Source organism: Crotalus tigris, unplaced genomic scaffold (assembly GCF_016545835.1).
Source record: "Crotalus tigris isolate CLP2741 ecotype Arizona unplaced genomic scaffold, ASM1654583v1 scf7180000017740.2609645, whole genome shotgun sequence".
NCBI lineage: Eukaryota > Metazoa > Chordata > Lepidosauria > Squamata > Viperidae > Crotalus > Crotalus tigris.
Window position 1 is genome coordinate 1,325,408 of NW_024096606.1, and position 20,161 is coordinate 1,345,568.

General features: G+C 36.1%; 1 protein-coding gene across 3 annotated transcripts in view; it reads left to right on the plus strand.

Moving 5' to 3' along the window:
- The first annotated feature begins 6,965 nt into the window (after window positions 1–6,965).
- Window positions 6,966–20,161, plus strand: part of RAB9A (RAB9A, member RAS oncogene family) — an 87,551-nt gene continuing 74,355 nt past the window's right edge. Inside the window, exons 1-2 of one of the 3 annotated variants that reach the window (XM_039339828.1) lie at window positions 6,966–7,708; window positions 8,599–9,187. In XM_039339828.1, the coding sequence (XP_039195762.1) occupies window positions 9,117–9,187 (71 nt within the window). In that variant the 5' untranslated portion in view covers window positions 6,966–7,708; window positions 8,599–9,116. Of the gene's footprint in view, window positions 9,188–20,161 lie in introns of all 3 variants that reach the window. The other 2 variants (XM_039339827.1, XM_039339833.1) reach the window with 2 other exon arrangements.

Genomic DNA, 20,161 nt, shown 5'->3' on the forward strand with positions numbered 1-20,161 from the left:
CCTACTTTCCTGAAGGGGAGAAACTCCCAAGAAGCAAAAAAATCCTCCGAAAGTGAAGAAAGGGGGGTTGCCCCCATCCTTTTCCTACCCCCATCCTTTTCCACCTTTCACAGAGGAATAAAATCTGAAAAATGAACCAGTGATGACACCTACTGGTGGATGAGGATTATGACAGTCAAGGTAAAAACGGGGAAAAATTAATCTTGCCTCTGACCTTCAAAGTTATAACAAAGTACAGCTGTGTAGATAAAGTGAGACTTGCAAACCTGAGGGAACAAAAATAGAACAATAACAACAACAAAAAGAACTTTGTTCTCTGGACTATAAGTATTTGTCCAATTCTGACTCCAAAGCTATTTCCAAAGTGGGGGAAAAAATCTGGACTTTTGGTCATCATGGAAAATCAGAGATTTATAGGAAATACTTATCAAGAAAAAATGAATACTTTTCAAGAGATATATGTAAAGCTGCAACTAATTCAAAGAACAATGATCTCAAATCACAAAGAAATTCAGAATAACTTTGAAAATATAAGTCAACCTATCTCCAATTTAAGCTTATACCAAAAAAATCCTCAGCAAAATACAGCAGAGAAGGAACAGACAAAACAGATGACTGAACATAAATTTGAGGATAGAGACTTGAAGATGGAATTCTACAAAACAAAGGAGTATGATCCAATCCAAGTGGAAAAAATTTTACAAGAAATACTAGATTTTTCAACACTACAAAATAAATTTGAGGACAAGAAAAAAGACTGGATAAAACATTCTACAGAAATATCAGGAAAAACACCAGAACTAGAGAGACAAAATGTGACAAGAGAGTCAGAAAGAGAATGGAAAAAAATCCTAATAAAAAACAGTGGGCAAATGCCTCTAACAAAGATACTTACTTTTTATATTTACAGCAACATTTATGAACATACGGAAAAAACTTTTGATTCAATAAAATACACAGATTAAGAAAAATATTGGGCAAAGGAAAAAGATTAAGATGGAAACTAAGAAAACTGATGATGAGATCTATCAGAGAGAATACTTAAAAAGAAACATTTGTTTGAACAGACATGTCAAACAGAAGGCCCGGGGGCCAGATGCGGCCTGTGAAGTGGTTTCATGTGGCCCAGGAAGCCATCCTGGAAACAGTGAGGGAACAGTCCCCGCTGCCTTGACTCTGGCACAGGCTGGCCGGGAGCCAATGTACCACTTTGTGGTGGCCATCTATGTTGAAATACATTCAGTCTTAGCTCCACAAGGCCGTCTAGAAACAGCGAGGAACTAGCCCCTGCCATGTCGGCCCCACCCCCTGGGTACATGCTGGGGAGGTGTCACTCTTTGTGAGGACTGAAGAAATGGACCATGTCTTGGTGCTTGTCCCGGTCCTACCCCCTTCTGCCAGAGACCCTCAGATTTGTCCCACTCCTGTCCAGGCCCCTTGACACGAACGATGTAGAGCTGGCCATGCCCACCCAGTAGGCCATACCCACTCCATCCACGCCCACCCAGTAGGCTGCACCCACCCTGGCCACACCCACCCAGCCCGAGAGCAACCACAATGCTGATGTGGCCCTCAATGAAATTGAGTTTGACACCCTGTGTTTGAATATGGTTAAAGAAATAGAAATTATTATTTTAAGAGGGATGAATTCTCTAAACAATATAGTATGCTTTTTTCTTTTGTGTTCTTCTTCCTGCTATGAGTAACATAAAAAAGTGGAAATGGTTTAAATGAAGGAAATGTTTTAGATACTTAAATGTGACTGAATCTAAGACATTTTTTTAAAAAAATGTTGTAAGAGTTAAAGGACTAGATGACTAGATGAATTGAATGGAATGTTTAAAGATTAAATATACTGCTCAAAAAAATAAAGGGAACACATCCTATAAGAAATCCTATAGGTTATGTTCCCTTTATTTTTTTGAGCAGTATATATTCTTAATTATGGTTAAAAAAATAAGAAATTAAGGAAATAAATATATATTAGCCTAGGAGGGATAGATATTTTAAATAGTATGTTATTTCTTATGTGTCTTTACTCTTCTTTTCCTTTTTCTTTTCTTTTTTCTTCTTTTCTCTCTCTCTTTTCATTGTTTTATCTATCTCTTAAGAAATATAAAAGTGTGAGATGGCTTATATGGAAAAAATAGAGTTAAATTTGTAAATGTAAATGTACAGTAATTAATCTTTGAGAAAATCTTTACCAGCAAGAATATCTAGAATTTGGTGGGAGAAATAAACTAAAATAAGGATTGTAACAGGATTTATGAGGAGGCAATCAGAATGACTGAATAGAAAAGAAATATTATATTAATATGATTATTATTTTTAGGTATATTGGAAAAAAATTATATATTCAATTGTTATTTATCAAAATAATAAGAATTGTATTAACCCAATGCTTTCAAAAGAGGTTATTCTGGGGAAAGAGGAAATCAACTAAAATGAATATGTGAAGTATGGATTATAGAAATTAATTGTTAATGATGCTTTTACAAATGTAATCCAGACAACACACTGTTCACCAATTATTGAATGAAAAAAAATCAATAAAATATATTCTAAAATGTTAAAAAAAAGAACTTCAAAAACAGGACCTATAGTGATTTAATAAAATGACTCTTCGCAAACACACACACACACACACACACACACACACAAAGATCTTTTTTGATCCTTAGCTTGTCTCCTATGGTGTTGGCTATTCCTGCCAGCTTAGTGACATCTGAAAATTTGTTAAGTTCCCCTTCTATTCCCTCATCTAAGTCACTTATGAAGATATTGAAGAGTACTGGGCCAATTTTATTGTATTTTTATAAATGATTGTATGTTTTAAAAAATAAAAAATTTTCAATAAAAAAAAAGAGTAGTGGGCCTAAGACGGAACCTTGTGGTACCCCACTGCTTACTTCCCTCTATGTAAATGTAGTACCATTAAGGACTACTCGTTGAGTACAGTTTGTCAGTTACAAATCCATCTGGGTGTGATACTGTCTATCCCATATTTTTCTAGCTTACTAAGATGTAGGTTGTGGTCTACTTTGTCAAATGCCTTGCTGAAGTCTAAATATACTATGTCCACAGCATTTTGCTGGTCTACTAATTTAGTCACTTTGTCAAAGAATGAAATAAGATTAGTTTGGTATGATCTGTATTTAAGCAAACCTATGTTGGCTTCTAGTTATAACTTTGTTTCTAGATGTTCACAGATCTGTTTTTTTTTTTCCAATATCTTCCCAAGTACTAATGTTAGGCTGATTTTCTGGGTCCCCCTCAATTTTAGTTTAAAGCGCTTCTGATAAAATGAGCCAGTCATTTTCTGAATATATTCTTTCCAGTTTTTGTGTGGTACAGTCCATCCCTTGCCAGTAACCCTTCATGTAGGTAATGTAGACCATAGTATAGGAAACTGAAGTTCTGTTGATGACATCAGTTTTTAAGCCAGTGGTTCATTTCTAAAATCCTTTGCTCCCTTATTGAATGTTGGCCTTTCATTGGAAGTATAGATGAAAATACCACTTGTGCTCCTAATTCTTTACGTTTCTTCCCTAGCTGTTCACAATCTCTTGTTATTGTTTTCAGATTAATTGTTGTATCATTGGTCCGCACATGTAGGAGAGGAAAGGGGTAGAAATATGTAGCATTGGTTATTTGATCTTGGTTGTATTCATATAACAAATATGCCATGTTGCAAATCGTGAAAAATGAGACTTTTCATGATACTGGGCTGTCGTTGTGCCTGAACAGCAGTTCTTCAAGATCTGAAATTAAGTCATTCCAAAATTGTCATTGACTTACCAGCCTTACTCTATTTTTATTCACCACAATTTCATCATTGTTCCTTCCCATTTTTAAGAAGGAAAAGGCAGATAAATATGCACTGGCCTAGGGAAAAGCCAATATGGCTGGAAAGAGAGCTGTGATGCTAATTTGGACAAGGCACCCCTGAGAGTAGCAGGAGAAATGAAAGCTCACATGTGGAAGTGAGATAAGACTGCTAGAAGCCTTGCTAGTGGCTGTTTGTCAACCTCTCTTGTTAATTTTTCTGTTTTACTGATAAGTACTAAGAAAAATGCTAACATAGAACAAGTATTTCTTTTAAAGAGGAAATGTTTGCAATTTACCTGAATTCTCTCTTTTAGTAATTATACAGGTAGTTCTTGACTTACAACTACTCCTTTAGTGATCATTCAAAGTTACAACAGCACTTTAAAAAGTGAGTTATTACTGTTTTCCACACTTACAACTGTTGCAGCATCCCCATGGTCATGTGATCAAAATGTGGTTGCTTGGCAACTGGAGTGTATTTATGACAGTTACAGCATCCTGGGGTCATACGATCATATTTTGTAACCTTCTAAAAAGCAAAGTCAATGGGGAAGCCAGATTCAATTAACAACCATGTTACTAACTTAACAACTCCAGTGATTCACTTAACTGTGGCAAGAAAAGTCATAAAATTGGGCAAAACCTATTTAACAACTGTTTTGCTTGGCCCTTTTTACTACTTATCACCTATAAAGCCACTTATGGCTGTGTGTGTGTGTGTGTGTGTGCCTTCGTGTGCCTTCAGCACGCTGGCTGAGGAATTCTGGGAGTTAAAGTCCACAAGTCATAAAAGGGCCAAGTTTGAAGACCTAGATGAACCATGGCCACTTTGTGTTAGCTCACACTGCAAAAAAAGTAAAAAATCTGATAGTTTGATAAGCATCTTTTCCAACTAAATAGTTTTATGAAAAGGCATAAGCTTTCATGAGCTGTAGCTTATGTCATCAGATCCACAAAGTGGCTAGACTGATGTAGAATTTAAACTGGGATGAGGTGGGAGAAGAAAGAAGGGGAAGTCTGATTATGCATATTATACATGACACAGATTATAGAATTTGTATACCTAGGACAGGAGAGAATGGGAAACATATCAAACATATAGGAGAGGGTGGGTAAACTTTTGGGAATGTAAGCCACACTTTTCTTTGTATATCTGATGCCATAACAGGCATGTCTGGAAAATACATAAACATGGGAGTCACTAGGATCTTCTTGCTTGCTTTTCCTTACAAGAGAGTTTGAAGAAACATTCTAGAAATTAGTGCCTTCACTTGCAATGAGTACAAATCTGACTATCTCAATCAGTAAGGCTATCGGGAATTCTAAACAATAAACAGGAATTTGTGCTAGGGGTAGATGAGAATATGAAAGAAAGCCAATGGATTACATTGTCTAACTGAAATGAACACATTGGCCAGTCACTGTGTTTGGAATAGTCAACTGTAAAAGGAAACGAGACTGCCAAAAGCATAATAGCTAGACTCATCAAAGCTGACACTACCCAGAGCATAAACAACTGAAAGAAACAATACAAAATTAGAAAATGTGGAAAGAGCTGGTCCACAGAATCACTGAGAATTGGACATTGGATTGAACAGAAGCATCATCATCTGCATACAGAACAGACCGTGGTAGAAACCTGAAAGAAAAAAATACATATGCAATGTCTAAACTGAAATGCAAAAAGTCTTTTATGTATATTTTCCTATATCAAACTAAGGGACAGAACTTGCTTTAGCAGAACCTTGTCATCCTGATTTAATTCAGTATCCAAATCTCCATTTGATCTCAAATACTTTCCCCCTTCCCCCGCTAAACTTAACTGTCCAAGTTCCCTGCCTAGAAAGGTTGAGTCACCACAAAAATCTTCCTTTTTTTTCCTTTAAAGAAGATAAACAGTCAAGGCCTTTCCTGATTCTATTTCCTGACTCATAGTTAGTGCATATAACAAAAGAAAAAGCATTGCCTTATTTAGCTATGTAACAGCGTGGTGAATGTTAAATTGGCTAGCTACACAATCTAATAATAACTAAAGAAGATTATTCTGCATAGTGTACAAACAAATAACATTAGAAAAGTATTTGATGTGAATGCACTTATATAATGCCTTTGAAATAAATGCAACAAGTTTATAATATCTGATGACACTACCAGACTTTAAAATAAACAAGCTTCAGATCATCTTTCTATTATCATTAACTCTTTTTTCTAGCAAATACTCCACTGCTTCTACTATACTTCTGGTACCAATAGAGTGGATGGCTATACACAATTTTTGTAAGTATGTCTACATCCCCTATCTATTATTGCATATCATGAAATTTTCATAAATATCTATTTCAGATTCTGCTGAGACCTACCACAAATTCAAAGTGCCCAGGGAAGGAGAGATTCTGTCTGTTGTCCAAGACCAAGTCACAAATTTAAAATACAGCAGACATTAATTCTTACATATGTGAGGAAAAAAATCTATAAGCAATTCATTAGAGGTACCAAAAGATTTCTGTAAGGTAAAATTTTGCTATTGCCTTGGAAATACTACAACCAATTTTGGTCACCATAAGATGTTGAGAGTCTGGAAAAAATTCAGAGAAGAGCAACTAAGATGACCAAAGGTGTGGAGACTAAAACATATGGACTTGGAAAAGAAGAAAGAGGGGTGACATGATAGCAGTATTCCAGTATTTGAGGGGCAGCCACAAAGAAGAGGGGGTCAAATTATTCTCCAAAGCACCAGAGGGCAGGACAAGAAACAATGGTTGGAAACTAATCAAAGAGAGAAGCAATCTGGAATTAAGGAGAAACTTCCTAACAGTGAAGACGATTAACCCAGTGGAACAGCTTGCATTCAGAAATCGTGGGTACTCCATCACTGGAGGTTTTTTTAAGAAGAGACTAGACAGTCACTTATCTGAAATGGTATAGGCTCTTCATTCATCCTCTGAATGAAATTGAGTATGTCCAAGGGGAGAGAACAATTCGTTTGTAAGGGAGATGGAAACTAGTCAGCCTGGCGACTCAAGCGGACGCAGCAAGAGACTTCAGCATTGAATAGGAAGAGCAGCTTTCTTCTTCATCTCCTCCTCTTTCGTTGTGTACGCAGCGGAGCCAAACTGGGCGTTGTTCCTTCGGTCCCGCCCCTCACTTCTCCACCTCCTCGTCGAGCTACAGTTGCGAAATGGAGTAATTAGAAAACAAGGATTTTTATTGCTTAACGAAACACGATGTGGGTTTTGCGGAGAGAGTTACGGGCAAGGTGTGTGCTTGTGCATACACAGGACGCATTGATTTTTTTTTCACAAAAGGCGGTGTCATCAGAAGAAAAGTGTACCTTTGTGACTGAGCAAATAAAAAACCTCTTCCAGGTTTTTACGACCCATACCCTAATTACAGAGAAGAATAAAGAGCCTCCGTTCTTGGATCAAAGTTACGCTTTCGCCGTCGCTTTCTAAGGAACCTTAAGCAGAGTTCCGTCCCTTCCGGAGCACAGACGCTCAGAAGCTGGCTTTTGCACCTTTGATTTCGGGACCTGAACATATGCAATTAAAAATAAATCTGCTTTTTTCGAGGCAGGAGCGGAAGGAAGAAAAAATGGCGAAGCGCTACAACAGATCTACTACACCCACCCTCCAGATTCAGATTCAATTTCAATTTGAATCTGGCTTGCAAAGAGCTTCGCGAAGGGGCACCTCTGAGGACGTCTCACAAGAGACGAGCCCAAGAATCTGAGGAGAGGGAATTAAAGGAATATTTCTGTTACAAGGAAATATTTCATACCCCAAAGTGTTTCCAAGCTACCATTGCTGGCTGCCCAAATCATTGGGGTTGGAGGTCGGCTGGCGCATGCTTGCCTAACATGACAGCACTCACAAATATCTTGGTAACGTTTTTTCCTGCCTTGTTTTTAAAACTCTACCTCTTCTCAACCCATGAGTAAGACAGTCATTCTAAATTATTCTAAGGTTAAAATAGCCTTTCCCTGCTAAATATTTGCTGTATTTTAAAAATATTTGCCCATGTAGTATGGTTTGTATTACTATTATCCTTCTCATCTTTCCTACTACCTTCTATTGGTATCTTATGATTGTAACTATGATTTATGATCAATGACTTACTACTTTGTTGTTTGTATATACACAGAGCTTATGCACTGAGACAAATTCCTTGTGTATGCAATCGTACTTGGCCAATAAATTATATTCTATTCTAAAGCCAACGAGAGCCCCAAATCACTTTGCTAGGCATTACAACTGAGGTCAAATCAGGTGGTAAGCAGCAGAAAGGGTCAGAGAGATGTTTATTGGTTGTTTCAGGATGAGATGAAACTGTCTCCTCCATTTGGCCATTCTATTGTCTCCCTAGGGAGCTGCAAATCTTAAGTCATGCCACTGCCTAATATTGCTGGCTTAGCTGGGAGTACAGAAAGTGCTGTATAACTCTGTATAAATTTTGCCAGGCGGTGTGTATCAAAAAAAGAAAAGAAAGGGGAGAGAGGCTCTAAGGAAAAGTGCTGCCATTGACTCAGCTCCTTCTGTGACTCAGATCAGGGTTGTTGTTGTTTTAAACAGCTTGGGTTGTGACAAAATGGGGAGTAGGAGGTTGAAGACAGGAAACAGTCCAAAGATCACAATCCTGCAGTAAGTCCCAGCCTGCTGCTGCTGTGCTGTGATTGGTGAATATTTTGCTTACAGGCTGATCATGTGCAAAAAAGGAAGAGAACAAAGCCTGTACATCATTTTTTTCTTCTTCTTCTTTTTTTTTTTTTTGCAGTTTAATTTGGCAATAGTGAAAAACCTCGATATAGCATGGCACCTACTGCCATCTGTTGAGCATGGTGTAGAATGGCATTGACAAGGCTATCGATGTTAAAAAATAAGTCATCTGGGCTTTATTATGCTGAAATTGAAAATAAATACAGAATACTTCAAGTCAAAGTTGGCAGAAAACTGTGTGAAAGAGGGTCTTGAACTCATCTTTATTACAGAGAGGGCATTTCCTTTGTGAATGACTGCAAGGATTATTGTGCCTCTATGGACCTGCAGAAGAAATATTTTGCAATACAGCCTTAAGAAGCATGCCAGGCCAGTCAATCTGGACTTCTTAATAAAGATTGTCCTTTGGCACACACTTAAAGGAAGCAAAGACTGGTATTTATAAAAGAAAAAAGCAAGATGAGTCAATGTACAGAACACATGTTCTCAGAATATTTCCCAGCACCAAGTACAACATGAATTGTGCAGAAATCTCTCTGAAGGAAAACTCAATGGAGAACCACTTTATTGATTATAATGGATTCTAAAATTGTCCTCCTGTCTGCAAAGGAAAAACACACATTTTCTGCAAGACTCCCTGGAGATGAGTAAGTGGCAATCATAGGTTACAGGCTTGAAAATGGATTAAAGTTCATGGAGAATATTATTGAAATTAGATGAAGCCTTGAATAAGATTGGGTACCAAATGATACTGTAATTACAATAGCAAAACAATGAAGACTGCATATACAAAAGTTAAGGTCATTAAAAGAGAATTCAGTAAAACTGTTCTTTAGCCAGCTTGGTCCACTATAAATGAATTATGAGTTAAGTTGTATTATTTAGTGCAGATTCTTGAATTTGTGTTATGAAGGTGATAAGAAAGGTCAATCCTAGTTGACATTTTATGGGGGATTTTTTTGCTTCAGGGTATGAAAATTACCTATTACTGCTGGTGTTGGGCCTTCCCATTATTTTTATTTTAAAAAAAAACCTTTGTTGAAATTTTAAGTTATCTTTTAAAAACACATTGGCACATCTTGATTATTACTACCTTGGGTGCTAAAATAATTAAGCATATTTATATATAACTCAGTGACTCCAGGAGGCACACAGCATTATTACGACCACAACTGAGTCCCAACATTTTTGTTGCTAAGCAAGGTAGTTGTTGAGTTGTGTCTCATTTTATGACTTTTTTGCCCCTTTGCTATGGTTTTTTAAATTTTAAATTTTGAGAAGGGGAAACTTTGTGCCTGCCACAACAACAACAACAAAAAAAAAACATTACTAGGAGGAGCCCTGTGGCACAGTGCTTAAAAGAGCAGTATTGCAGGCTAACACTACCCACAATCTGAAGCTAGATTCTGATGGGGCTTAAGGTTGACTCAATCCTCCATCTATCCAAGGTCGGTAAAATGACCCAGATTGTTGGGGGGCAATATGCTCACATTGTAAATTGCTCAGAGTGCTGTAAAAGCACTATGGAGCGGTATACAAGTCTAAGTGCTATTGCTATTGCTAAGTGCTATGTAGCATATCAATAGCTTAACCATTCAGCACAGGGACAAATCTTCTTTGGGAGCTAGCATAAAAAAGAATCAGAACACCATTGTTCCTTGTTACTCCAGCTGTTAACTGATTCTCCAGTTAACAGCTGGGATGTTCTGTAATAGGGGGAAAAATATTTTTAGTTTACTGTCAGAAATTTAAGGACCAGGCAGATTATATCAGGAATCTTGTTTTAATTTATATCAGCAGATGGCAGCACCTCCTAATCTTGGCTGTTCTCAGAAACTATGAATACAGAAGACAGAATAATGGAATTGGAAGGGACCTTGGAGATCTTCTAGTCTACTCCTCTGCTCATGCAGGATACCGTATAGGTTCTCCTGCTTGAGCAGGGGTCCAAGGTCACTTCCAACTCTATTCTGTTCGGTTCTGTTCTGTTCCGTTCCGTTCCATTCCATTTTCTTTCTGGAAGGATTTAAAGCTCAAATAATTCCCTTGGAAATTATAATAAGAAACCAGAATAATAAAAACCTCACAATTGGCTCTGAATATTTTCCGTATCAAACCCTATACCACCCAAGAATCATTGTTGCTTGTTGCCAAGTGTTTTGGACAACTGAGCTGGTTTTACCACTATTAGATATTCCATCTACCAGGAATACTCTTATTCTATTCTCATTCTTATTCTATTCTATGATGATTTGTGATATATTTTAATATTACAAATCATGTCAATAAAAATTTAAACAAACCTTTCAGTTGTAGTTTAGTAGGTTATTGGAAATCAGAATCCAAAGTCACTATTTTATTACTTTAGGTAGCTTGCCAGAATCTAGCCAGATAAATATTTTAACCTTCCTCTTATATTTATACTTTTATTAATAATAATAACATTGATATCATTAAATTACCATGGGCTTTTGTTAAGCTAATTTCCCAGAGGCCTAAAACGGAGACCCAGCACAGGCAATCCTCAAATGTTTTTACAGTGAACAATTCAAAATTATCAATTCTCCACTTATGTAGAAATGTGAAGGCAATTTATGTTGTTTAATGAAAAACATCTGTTTATAATATAAGGTTTTTCAGCTCAGAATCCTAATAAATCCCAATGAGATTCTGAACACGAGGCATCTGAGATAAACATAAGTTTATTATTTTCATCAAAGGAATAAGCTGGGCGTCTTGGTCTCTTGTCACACACAGGCACTGCTGTGATACAGCGGAGAAAGAGAACCACCTAATCAGAAAAGTTTCTTGTTTTTATAACTAATACACATTACAAGGTTCCTGTCCATCTAAAAAGTTCCTTTGAATCTCCTTATCTATCCTAACTCAGCTGCATTTCTACATCTCTAAGCCTGAACACAATAGCTCAATATCTGGCAATTAGCCCATTAACTCAACTTGTTACTTGGTAGAGAGGCATAAAGCCACGGTAGAGAAGTGAGAAGGGAAAGTGATACTTTTACAATCCAAGGAGAAAGGGGGTAGAAAGCAAACTAAGTGTAACAACTTTTAGCTAGGCTTTCTCTATCTTCTTGAAACAACACAGAGTAACAGAAACGTTTTCTTTGGTCAGCACAATTTAGAATACAATACAGAAAGCAAGCAGGAATAAATGAACAATAGCTGGGCTATATTATACATGAAAGATGGATTATACATAAAGATTATATTTTAAAAGATTATATTTTGCTTGATCTCTACAATAAATAACTGTGTGGCCTACTTAAAAGTTGTCTTCCCATGAATTTCTTTCAAGTCTATCATTATGGGCTTGGGCAGATATTAAAGGTAAACAGGGTAGAGAAAACATGCAGAAATGGACTTTTTTCAACTTTTTAATAGTACTCTTTCTCTGAGTTATCTTTGTGGAAAGGAAGAGAAAGAGCAAACTTAGAATGGAAGCATTGATAACGTGCAATATCACTGCCCAATTTTGCTGCATTGGTGGATTTTGTTCCCATTTGAAATTTCTTTCTTTCTTTCTTTCTTTTTTGGGGGGGGGGCTGGTTTCAACATCATAATTCTAATCTTGGACTATTAACCTGCTAACAGACTGTACACTTGACAATGGGACAAACAGTAAGCCGAATTCATTCAAATTTATACATATTTTATAGAAAAAAAATGGAGCAACAAGTAAGTATGGTTAGGGTTATAGAAATCAATTGTCAGCGATTGTTTAACAAATGTAAACCCAGACAACATACTATTCACCAATTATTAAGTGATTTTATGTTTTTAAAAATAATAAAATATATTTTTTAAAAAAGAAGAAAGTATGGGTACATTCACAGTGCTGTTTCTGATTACTTTTCCAGTCATAGCAGCAATCAGGCATAGATCCATAATGACAGACCCCAGGCACATTGACAGTTAACAACTGCTTGTGACCTCTTTAAAAGTGCAAAAAAAAAGGGGGACATAAATTCTAGGTAAGGAATTAACAAGACTCACATTCTGGACAGGTGTCCCATCTATCCATTGAGAAGTCTGGTTATATTGCCATAACATCATAAGAAACTCTTTTTGCTGAAGCCAAACTTTCTCCATTATAAGTAATAATAATCTGCATGTTTTTAACAGAACACAACTGACTTCCTCAATCATGGACTGCATTTCTTATGCAAAGGACTCTTGGCAAGGGATGGGCTACACCTCATGAAAACAGAGGAAAATGTACTTGGAAAAAGACTGGCCCAACTCATCAGGAGGGCTTTAAACTAAAATTGAGAGGGAAGGGTGACCAATCTTTAGAATCTCTAGAACCCAAAACCAATCATAAATCCCAAGAAAACAAATCAAACAATGAGGTAGGCAGTGATGAAAAAAAAGAAAAAAACTCAAACAACAATCAGGAGATGCAGGAAATATACCCGTGGACAGGCATAAAAGTCTTAAATGCTTATATACAAATGATCAAAGCTTGGGGAACAACAGGGAGAACTAGAAGCAATAGTACATGAGAATGGGTATGACATAGTTGGCATTACAGAAATCTGGTGGAATGAAACCCATGAATGGAATGGACTGATGGATGGAGACAAATTGTTCAGAAGAAACAGGTCTTCAAAAAGAGGAGAGGGAGTTGTACTATATGTAAGAGAACATTACATATTCACAGAAAAGTACATGATCCAAGATAAAATCTCTCCAGAATGTATATGGGTCAATATAAAAGAGAAAAAAAGTGACATTGCCATAGGGGTATATTATAGGCCACCCAACCAATCAGAAGAAATAGATGAACTCTTTGCCAACCAGTTAACAAATCTATGTAGGAAGCATACCACAGTAGTAATGGGAGACTTCAACAATGCAGATATCAACTGGGAGACAAACTCTGCAGTGAGCAGGAGATCAAACAGATTACTAACCAACCTAGCCGACAACTTTGTCATCCAAAGGTGGAGGAGGGAACTAGACGTAAAGCTATACTAAATTCTTACTAATAGAGAAGAAGTGATAGAGGGAATTGAAGTGGCCAGAACCTTATGTGAAAGTGACCACGTCATACTGGAATTTAATATAATGCAAATGCTAGCAATAGTAAACAATTCATCCAGTGTCTTAAACTTCAAAAGAGCTGATTTTAACAAACTCAGAAAGAACCTAGGAAAGATTCCATGGATGAAAATCCTAAAGGGGAAAATAACCCAAGAAATGTGGGAATCCCTGAAAAATGCAATCATAAAAGCCCAAACCAGCACAATACCACTGAAAAAGAAAAACAAGAAATTCAAGAAGAAACCAGAATGGCTGCACAAAGATCTCTCTGACAAACTGAAAGACAAAAAGGAGAAATACAAAAAATGGAAAGAGGGGCATATAACTAAGGCTGATTATCAGCAGACAGCCAGAATATGCAAAGATGAATTCAGGAAAGCAAAGGCTCAGAACAAGCAAAGACTTGCAATAAAAATCAAGGATAATTAAAAAAAGATTGGTTCCAGACTTCCGGTTCCGGATGTGACACCTTTGGACACATGGGGGGAAGCTTCTCCCTGCCATCTGGTTTCCCTTTGTCGGAAGACCCTGGAAAGGGTCAAAAGTTGCCCTGGAAGGGCGACCACTGTTGGGGAAGACCCTTGCAAGATCGCGGAAGGGCGGTAGCCCTTCCATTTGATCCGAGGCAGCTCCCTAGGACCAACGAAGAAAAGATCGGCCATTAACATGGCTGATCACTTAGTTGCACCAGCTGAAAGTCCCAATAACAGCTAAGCATATGAAGCAGCAATGGAGGATTTGGGTGAGATCCTTTTTTACCTCTCTTTTTCCTTAATTATCTTCTTGTGAAAGCCTTTTGAAATTCATTCCCCTGCTCTCAATTCAGCAGCATTTGCATACGTGGGATTTTACAGCTTGGAAAGAAAAGGAAAGAACTACTAATTTCAACAACCAAATAATTGGATCTTTGTTTTGTGGATACCTTGGGGGCCCAAAACTTTTTATTATAGAGACTTAGCATTTTTTAAACTTCTTTAATAATTAACTGCAAAATATCAGCTTTTTTGTGTATGTTAACTGAATAAGAGGCTATTGGCATTTGGGAAAAGATTTTGTGATCTGCTGGGGACATCTTGTGGCAAAATCTGGCATAGCAACTGGAATTTTTTTTTCAGTTGTGCTTATTGATTACTTTGATTTGTCCTTCATTCTGTCAAAAAAGATAACACGTAGAAACAACTGTGGTGACAATAATTCTTCCAAATTGTGGAGGTGGACAATAGCTGAGTCTTACTAAACATAGCCTCCACTAAAGGACTATCTTTAATCACCATGGAAATGGATGAATCCTATCCACAACTTAATTACAAACTTATCCTTGAAAAAATCCTTGAAGCAACAGAGCTAATCATTTCAGGAGTGAAAGCCGAAGACATTTTTACAAAACTACAAATTAAACCTCAGACTCAAACTGATCAACCTATAACCCCAAAAATAACAGAGATGGACAATTTAACATTATAGAAGACTTCATACAACATGCACAAGTGGCTGAGAACTTTGATGCTCTATCACTGACTTTAACTACAGCACCTGTAACTCCAAAAGCAGAGAACTTAGACATTTTAGATAACCAAACAACAACAACACCGGATATGACTCTCTATGCTACTCAGATGAAATCACAAGAAGAAGAAGAGGACCAGATTACTGAACCGACTATAAATACCCTAAACCAAACATGGAAATTTGAATTATTAGGGCAACAACTTAACAATTACAAAGGGGCCATTTTTTTTGAAAGACTGATAACTGGACGTTCTCCCTTGATTCAAACAACAGGTGTAGAAATGAAGGGAGATACATCTGAGGTTTTAGAGGCACTGGCATGGAAACCTACTTGGCACAAAAGGAAAGCCAGAGTTAGATTTAAAAAATGGGATTTAGAAATCTACTTAATGGGTAAAGCAGCTTTTTAGAGATAATGTTTTTTTATATTTAGCACTTAGATTTATAATAGGAGTTAAAATTAACTGTTAGACTATAACTTTAATTGTTATATGGAAACAGATTTGTGATAATGAAAGATATTTTGTTTTTAAAGGAGGAGTTATTAGAATGAGAATTAGAATATATTTGTCTATAAAGAAGGTAAATTTTGGAATAATATGTATATTTTAGTTATGTTAATTATATTATAATAAAATGAGGGAAATCAAGGTTATCCAAAGTTTAAACATTGGTTATAAAAGGCTAAATTGGAATTAAATAAAACCTCTAAACAGGACTTGGATATATATAAGTAAAATACTATTAATAAATGTACTGATTGATTGAGCCTAGTTAGAAACTTATTAACATGAATATGACATAATATTTGTGGGAAACAGCGAGGGAATATTATTGATGTAACCTGAGATATATATGAATGATTTTGTTATTGGCTGATTTCCCTAGCACCACACTGCTTCCTAAGTACCTGATGTTAAAATTTGAAAAATTAATAAAACTTGTTTTTTTTTTTTAAAAAAAAAAGGTTTCTTCCAACATATTAACAACAAGAAAAAAAAATTAAGGAAACTGTAGCTCCACTAAAGAGAGAGAATAGCAAGGAAATAACAGACAACAGGGAGAAAGCAGAGCTGCTTAACTCATTCTTTGCATCGGTCTTCACACAAAAATAAACTACAGCCCAACATACCAAAAAACCCACTGCAAAAGACAAACTAGAAACAAAAATTAAAATAAGCAGGAAAATGTAAGAGAACACCTATCTGACCTTGACGAATATAAATCACCAAGACCTGACAGACTACATCCCAGAGTTCTTTTTTTTTGTAATATATTTTATTGATTTTTTAAAAAACATAAATCACAATAATTGGTGAACAGTGTGTTATCTGGGTGACATTTTTAAAACAAGCATTAACAATTCATTTCTATAATTCATAATCCATATAATGGTTTTAGTTGATTTCCTCTTTTCCCAAAATATCCTCTTTTGCAAACATTGAGTTAATACAATTCTTATTGTTTTGATAGATAACAATTAAATATATATATTTTCCCAATATTCCTAAAAATAATAATCACATCAATATAATATTTCTTTTCTATCTAATCATTCTGGTTGTCTTATCATAGGTCCTGTTACAGTCCTTATTTTAATTTGTTTCTCCCACCAAATTCTAGGTGTTTTTACTGGTTAATATTTTCTCAAAAAGTAATTACATTTAAAAATTTAACTCTTTTTTTCCATATGAACCACCTCACATTTTACATTTCTTAAGGAATAGATAAAACAATGAGTAAAGAAACATAAAAAATAACATACTACTTAAAATATATATCCCTCCTAAGCTAATATATATTTATTTCCTAAATTTCTTACTCTGTTTAACCATAATTAAAAATATGTTTAATATTTAAACATTCCATTTAATATATCTAGTCATCTAGTCCTTTAACTCTTATTCAAAACATTTTATCCATTATAATTTTCTTAAATTCAATCACATTTAAGTATCTAAAACATTTTCTTTATCTAAGTCAATTCAACTTTTTTATGCTACTCATATCAAGAAAGAGAACAAAAAAGAGGAAAAAAGCATACTGTATTATTTAGAGAATTCACCCCTCTTAGAATGACATAAATATTCCAAAACTTTTCTATTTCTTTAACCATATTCAAACAAATGTTTCTTTTTTAAGTATTCTCTCTGGTAAGTCCCATCATCTATTTTCTTGGTTTCCACTTTAGTCTTTTTCCTTTTCCCAGTATCTTTCTTATCAATGTATTTTGCTGAATCAAAAAGTTTTTCCATATGTTCGTAAATGTTGCTGTAGATATAAAAAGTAAATCAGGTGAAGTGTCTTTGTATGGACTTCTGCCTTTCCACATTTGTTGAAAATCTTTTTCTTTCTCTCCACTTCTCTTATCATTTCCTTTCTCTCCAATGTTCCTAACATCTGTACAGTCCATTTAATCCAATATGTTTTCTTGTCCTCAGATTTATTTTGGAGTCTTAAGGGATAAGCTGTTTTTTCCAATTCTTGTGAATTTTTTTCCACTAGGATTAAATCATGTTTCCTTGTTTTGTTAAGTTCCATCTTTAAGTCTCTATTATCAATTCTATATCCATTTATCTGTTTTATCTGCTCCTTCTCTGTTGTTGTTTTCTGGGAATTTTTTTGTTGTAGAGTTAACTTAACTCTATAACTTATGTTGTAGAGATTTATATTTTGAAAGTTATTTTGGATTTCTTTGTGGTTTAAAGTTGTTGTTTGAATTAGTTGCAGTATACTACATATCTCCTCCTGTGAAGTATTTATGTTTTCTTGATATGTTCTTTCTACAGTTCTCTGATCCATGATGGCCAAGAATTTGACTTTTTCTCTTCCTTTCTTTTCTCTGCAAATAGATTTAGAGTCCCAATTAAATAGATATTTGTAATCCAAATAGTTCAAAAAAGTTTTTTTTTCTGAAATTTATAATTCTTTCTTTGTCTACAGCCCAGATTATTGTCTTTTTTTGTCACAGCTGTTCTTTGTTGTTAAAACTTTGAAGGTCACAAACACAGATGAGCTTTTCCCAGGTTTTGCCAAGTTTATATTAAAGTCATAGCTATCATAGTCTTTGTCCACCATTAGGTGTCAGCAACTATTTGTTTTTCAATTTCCAAAATAAACAATTATCTTTAAAATGAGAATCTTAACCATTCAAACAATTTTAGATTTATCCAGATTTAAGTTTTAAATTTCAGGTTTTATATGTATTTCATTTCCATATATTTTGATCCTGCATAAAAAGATTAATTCACTGCTTCCGTTAGTATAAGGGTGGGGTGGAAATCCCTCTCCTTCCCTTTTGGAGGTATTTTGCTTCTTGGGGATCTTTTCCAGGAAATTAAATGTAGAATAGAAAAGAGAAGATTGAATTCCTCACCCAGTTTCAAGCACGCTGTTCACAGTTGTGCTGGTTAGTGCTTTTGGACTTTGGTTGCTAGTAGCTTGGGCTGGTTGATGCAATATGGCCAGCCTTTCTCCTGTCAGGTTAGAAGGCTTTCCCCAAGTCAAACGGAATGGCAGCCGCCATTCCAGAATTTCTGGAGCACCTTTCTTTCTTTGTCACCTCTCCGGGGTGACTTAGACCCATTTAGGGTCCCCAGGCAGGGCAAAATTAGCCACAGGGGTGCAGAGAATCAGTAACTATCATGCAAAACCGGATGTTTACATTCAGAGTTCTGAAGGAGCTGGCAGATGTTATCTCAGAACCACTGCAACATATCTTTCAAAAATCCTGGAGCACTGGGGAAGTACCTGAGGATTGGAAATGGGCTGATGTGGTTCCCATCTTCAAGAAAGGAAAGAAAATGGACCCAGAAAACTACAGACCAATCAATTTAACATCAATACCTAGGAAGATTCTAGAAAAGATAATCAAAAAACAGATCTGTGAACAACCAGAAGCAAACAAAGTATAACTAGTAGCCAGCACAGGTTTGTTAAAAACAAATCATGCCAAACCAATCTTATTTCATTCTTTGATAAAGTGACTAAACTAGTAGACCAGCTGTGGATGTAGTATACTTAGATTTCAGTAAGGCATTTGATAAAGTAGACCACAACCTACTCCTTGTTAAGCTAGAAAAAGGTGGAATAGACAACATCACCACCAGATGGATCTGTAGCTGGCTGACAAATCATACTCAACAAGTAGTCCTCAATGGCACTGCATCTACATAGAGAGAGGTAAGCAGTGAGGTACCACAAGATTCCGTCTTAGGCCCAGTATTCTTCAATATCTTCATCAATGACTTAGATGAGGGAATTGAAGGGGAACTCGTGAAATTTGCAGATGACACCAAACTGGCAGGAGTATCCAACACCCAGAAGACAACCTCAGGATCCAAAAAGATCTTGACAAACTTGAACAATGGGCCCTATCCAACAAAATGAGTTTCAGTGTGGAAAAAAAACCAAAGTCTTACATTTAGGCAGGAAAAATCAAAGGTACAAGTACAGATCAGGCGAGACCTGGCTTAAAAACATTAACTGTGAGAGGGACCTTGGAGTCCTAGTGGATGATCACTAGAGTTTGAGCCAGCAGTGTGCAGCAGCAGCCAAAAAAACTAATACAATCCTGGATTGTATTAGTTTTTTATTAGTATTAGAGGCATAAAATCAAGAACACGTGAGGTATTAGTACCATTTTATAAAACTCTAGTAAGACCACACCTGGAATACTGCAACCAATTTTGGTCACCATATCAGAAAAAAGATGTTGAGGGTCTGGAAAAAATTCAGAGAAGAGCTGAAGACTAAAACATATGAAAAATGGCTGCAGGACTTGGATTTGCCTAGTCCAGGGGTAGGCAACCTTGGCTCTTTTATGACTCATGGACTTCAACTCCCAGAATTCCTGAGTCAGCATAACTGACTCAGGAATTCTGGGAATTGAAGTCCATGAATCATAAAAGAGCCAAGGTTGCTTACCCCTGGCCTAGTCTAAAGAAAAGAATAGGGGAGACATGATAGCAGTATTTGAGGGGCTGCCACAAAGAAGAGGGGGTCACATTATTTACCAAAGCACCAGAGGGCAGGGCAAGAAACAATGA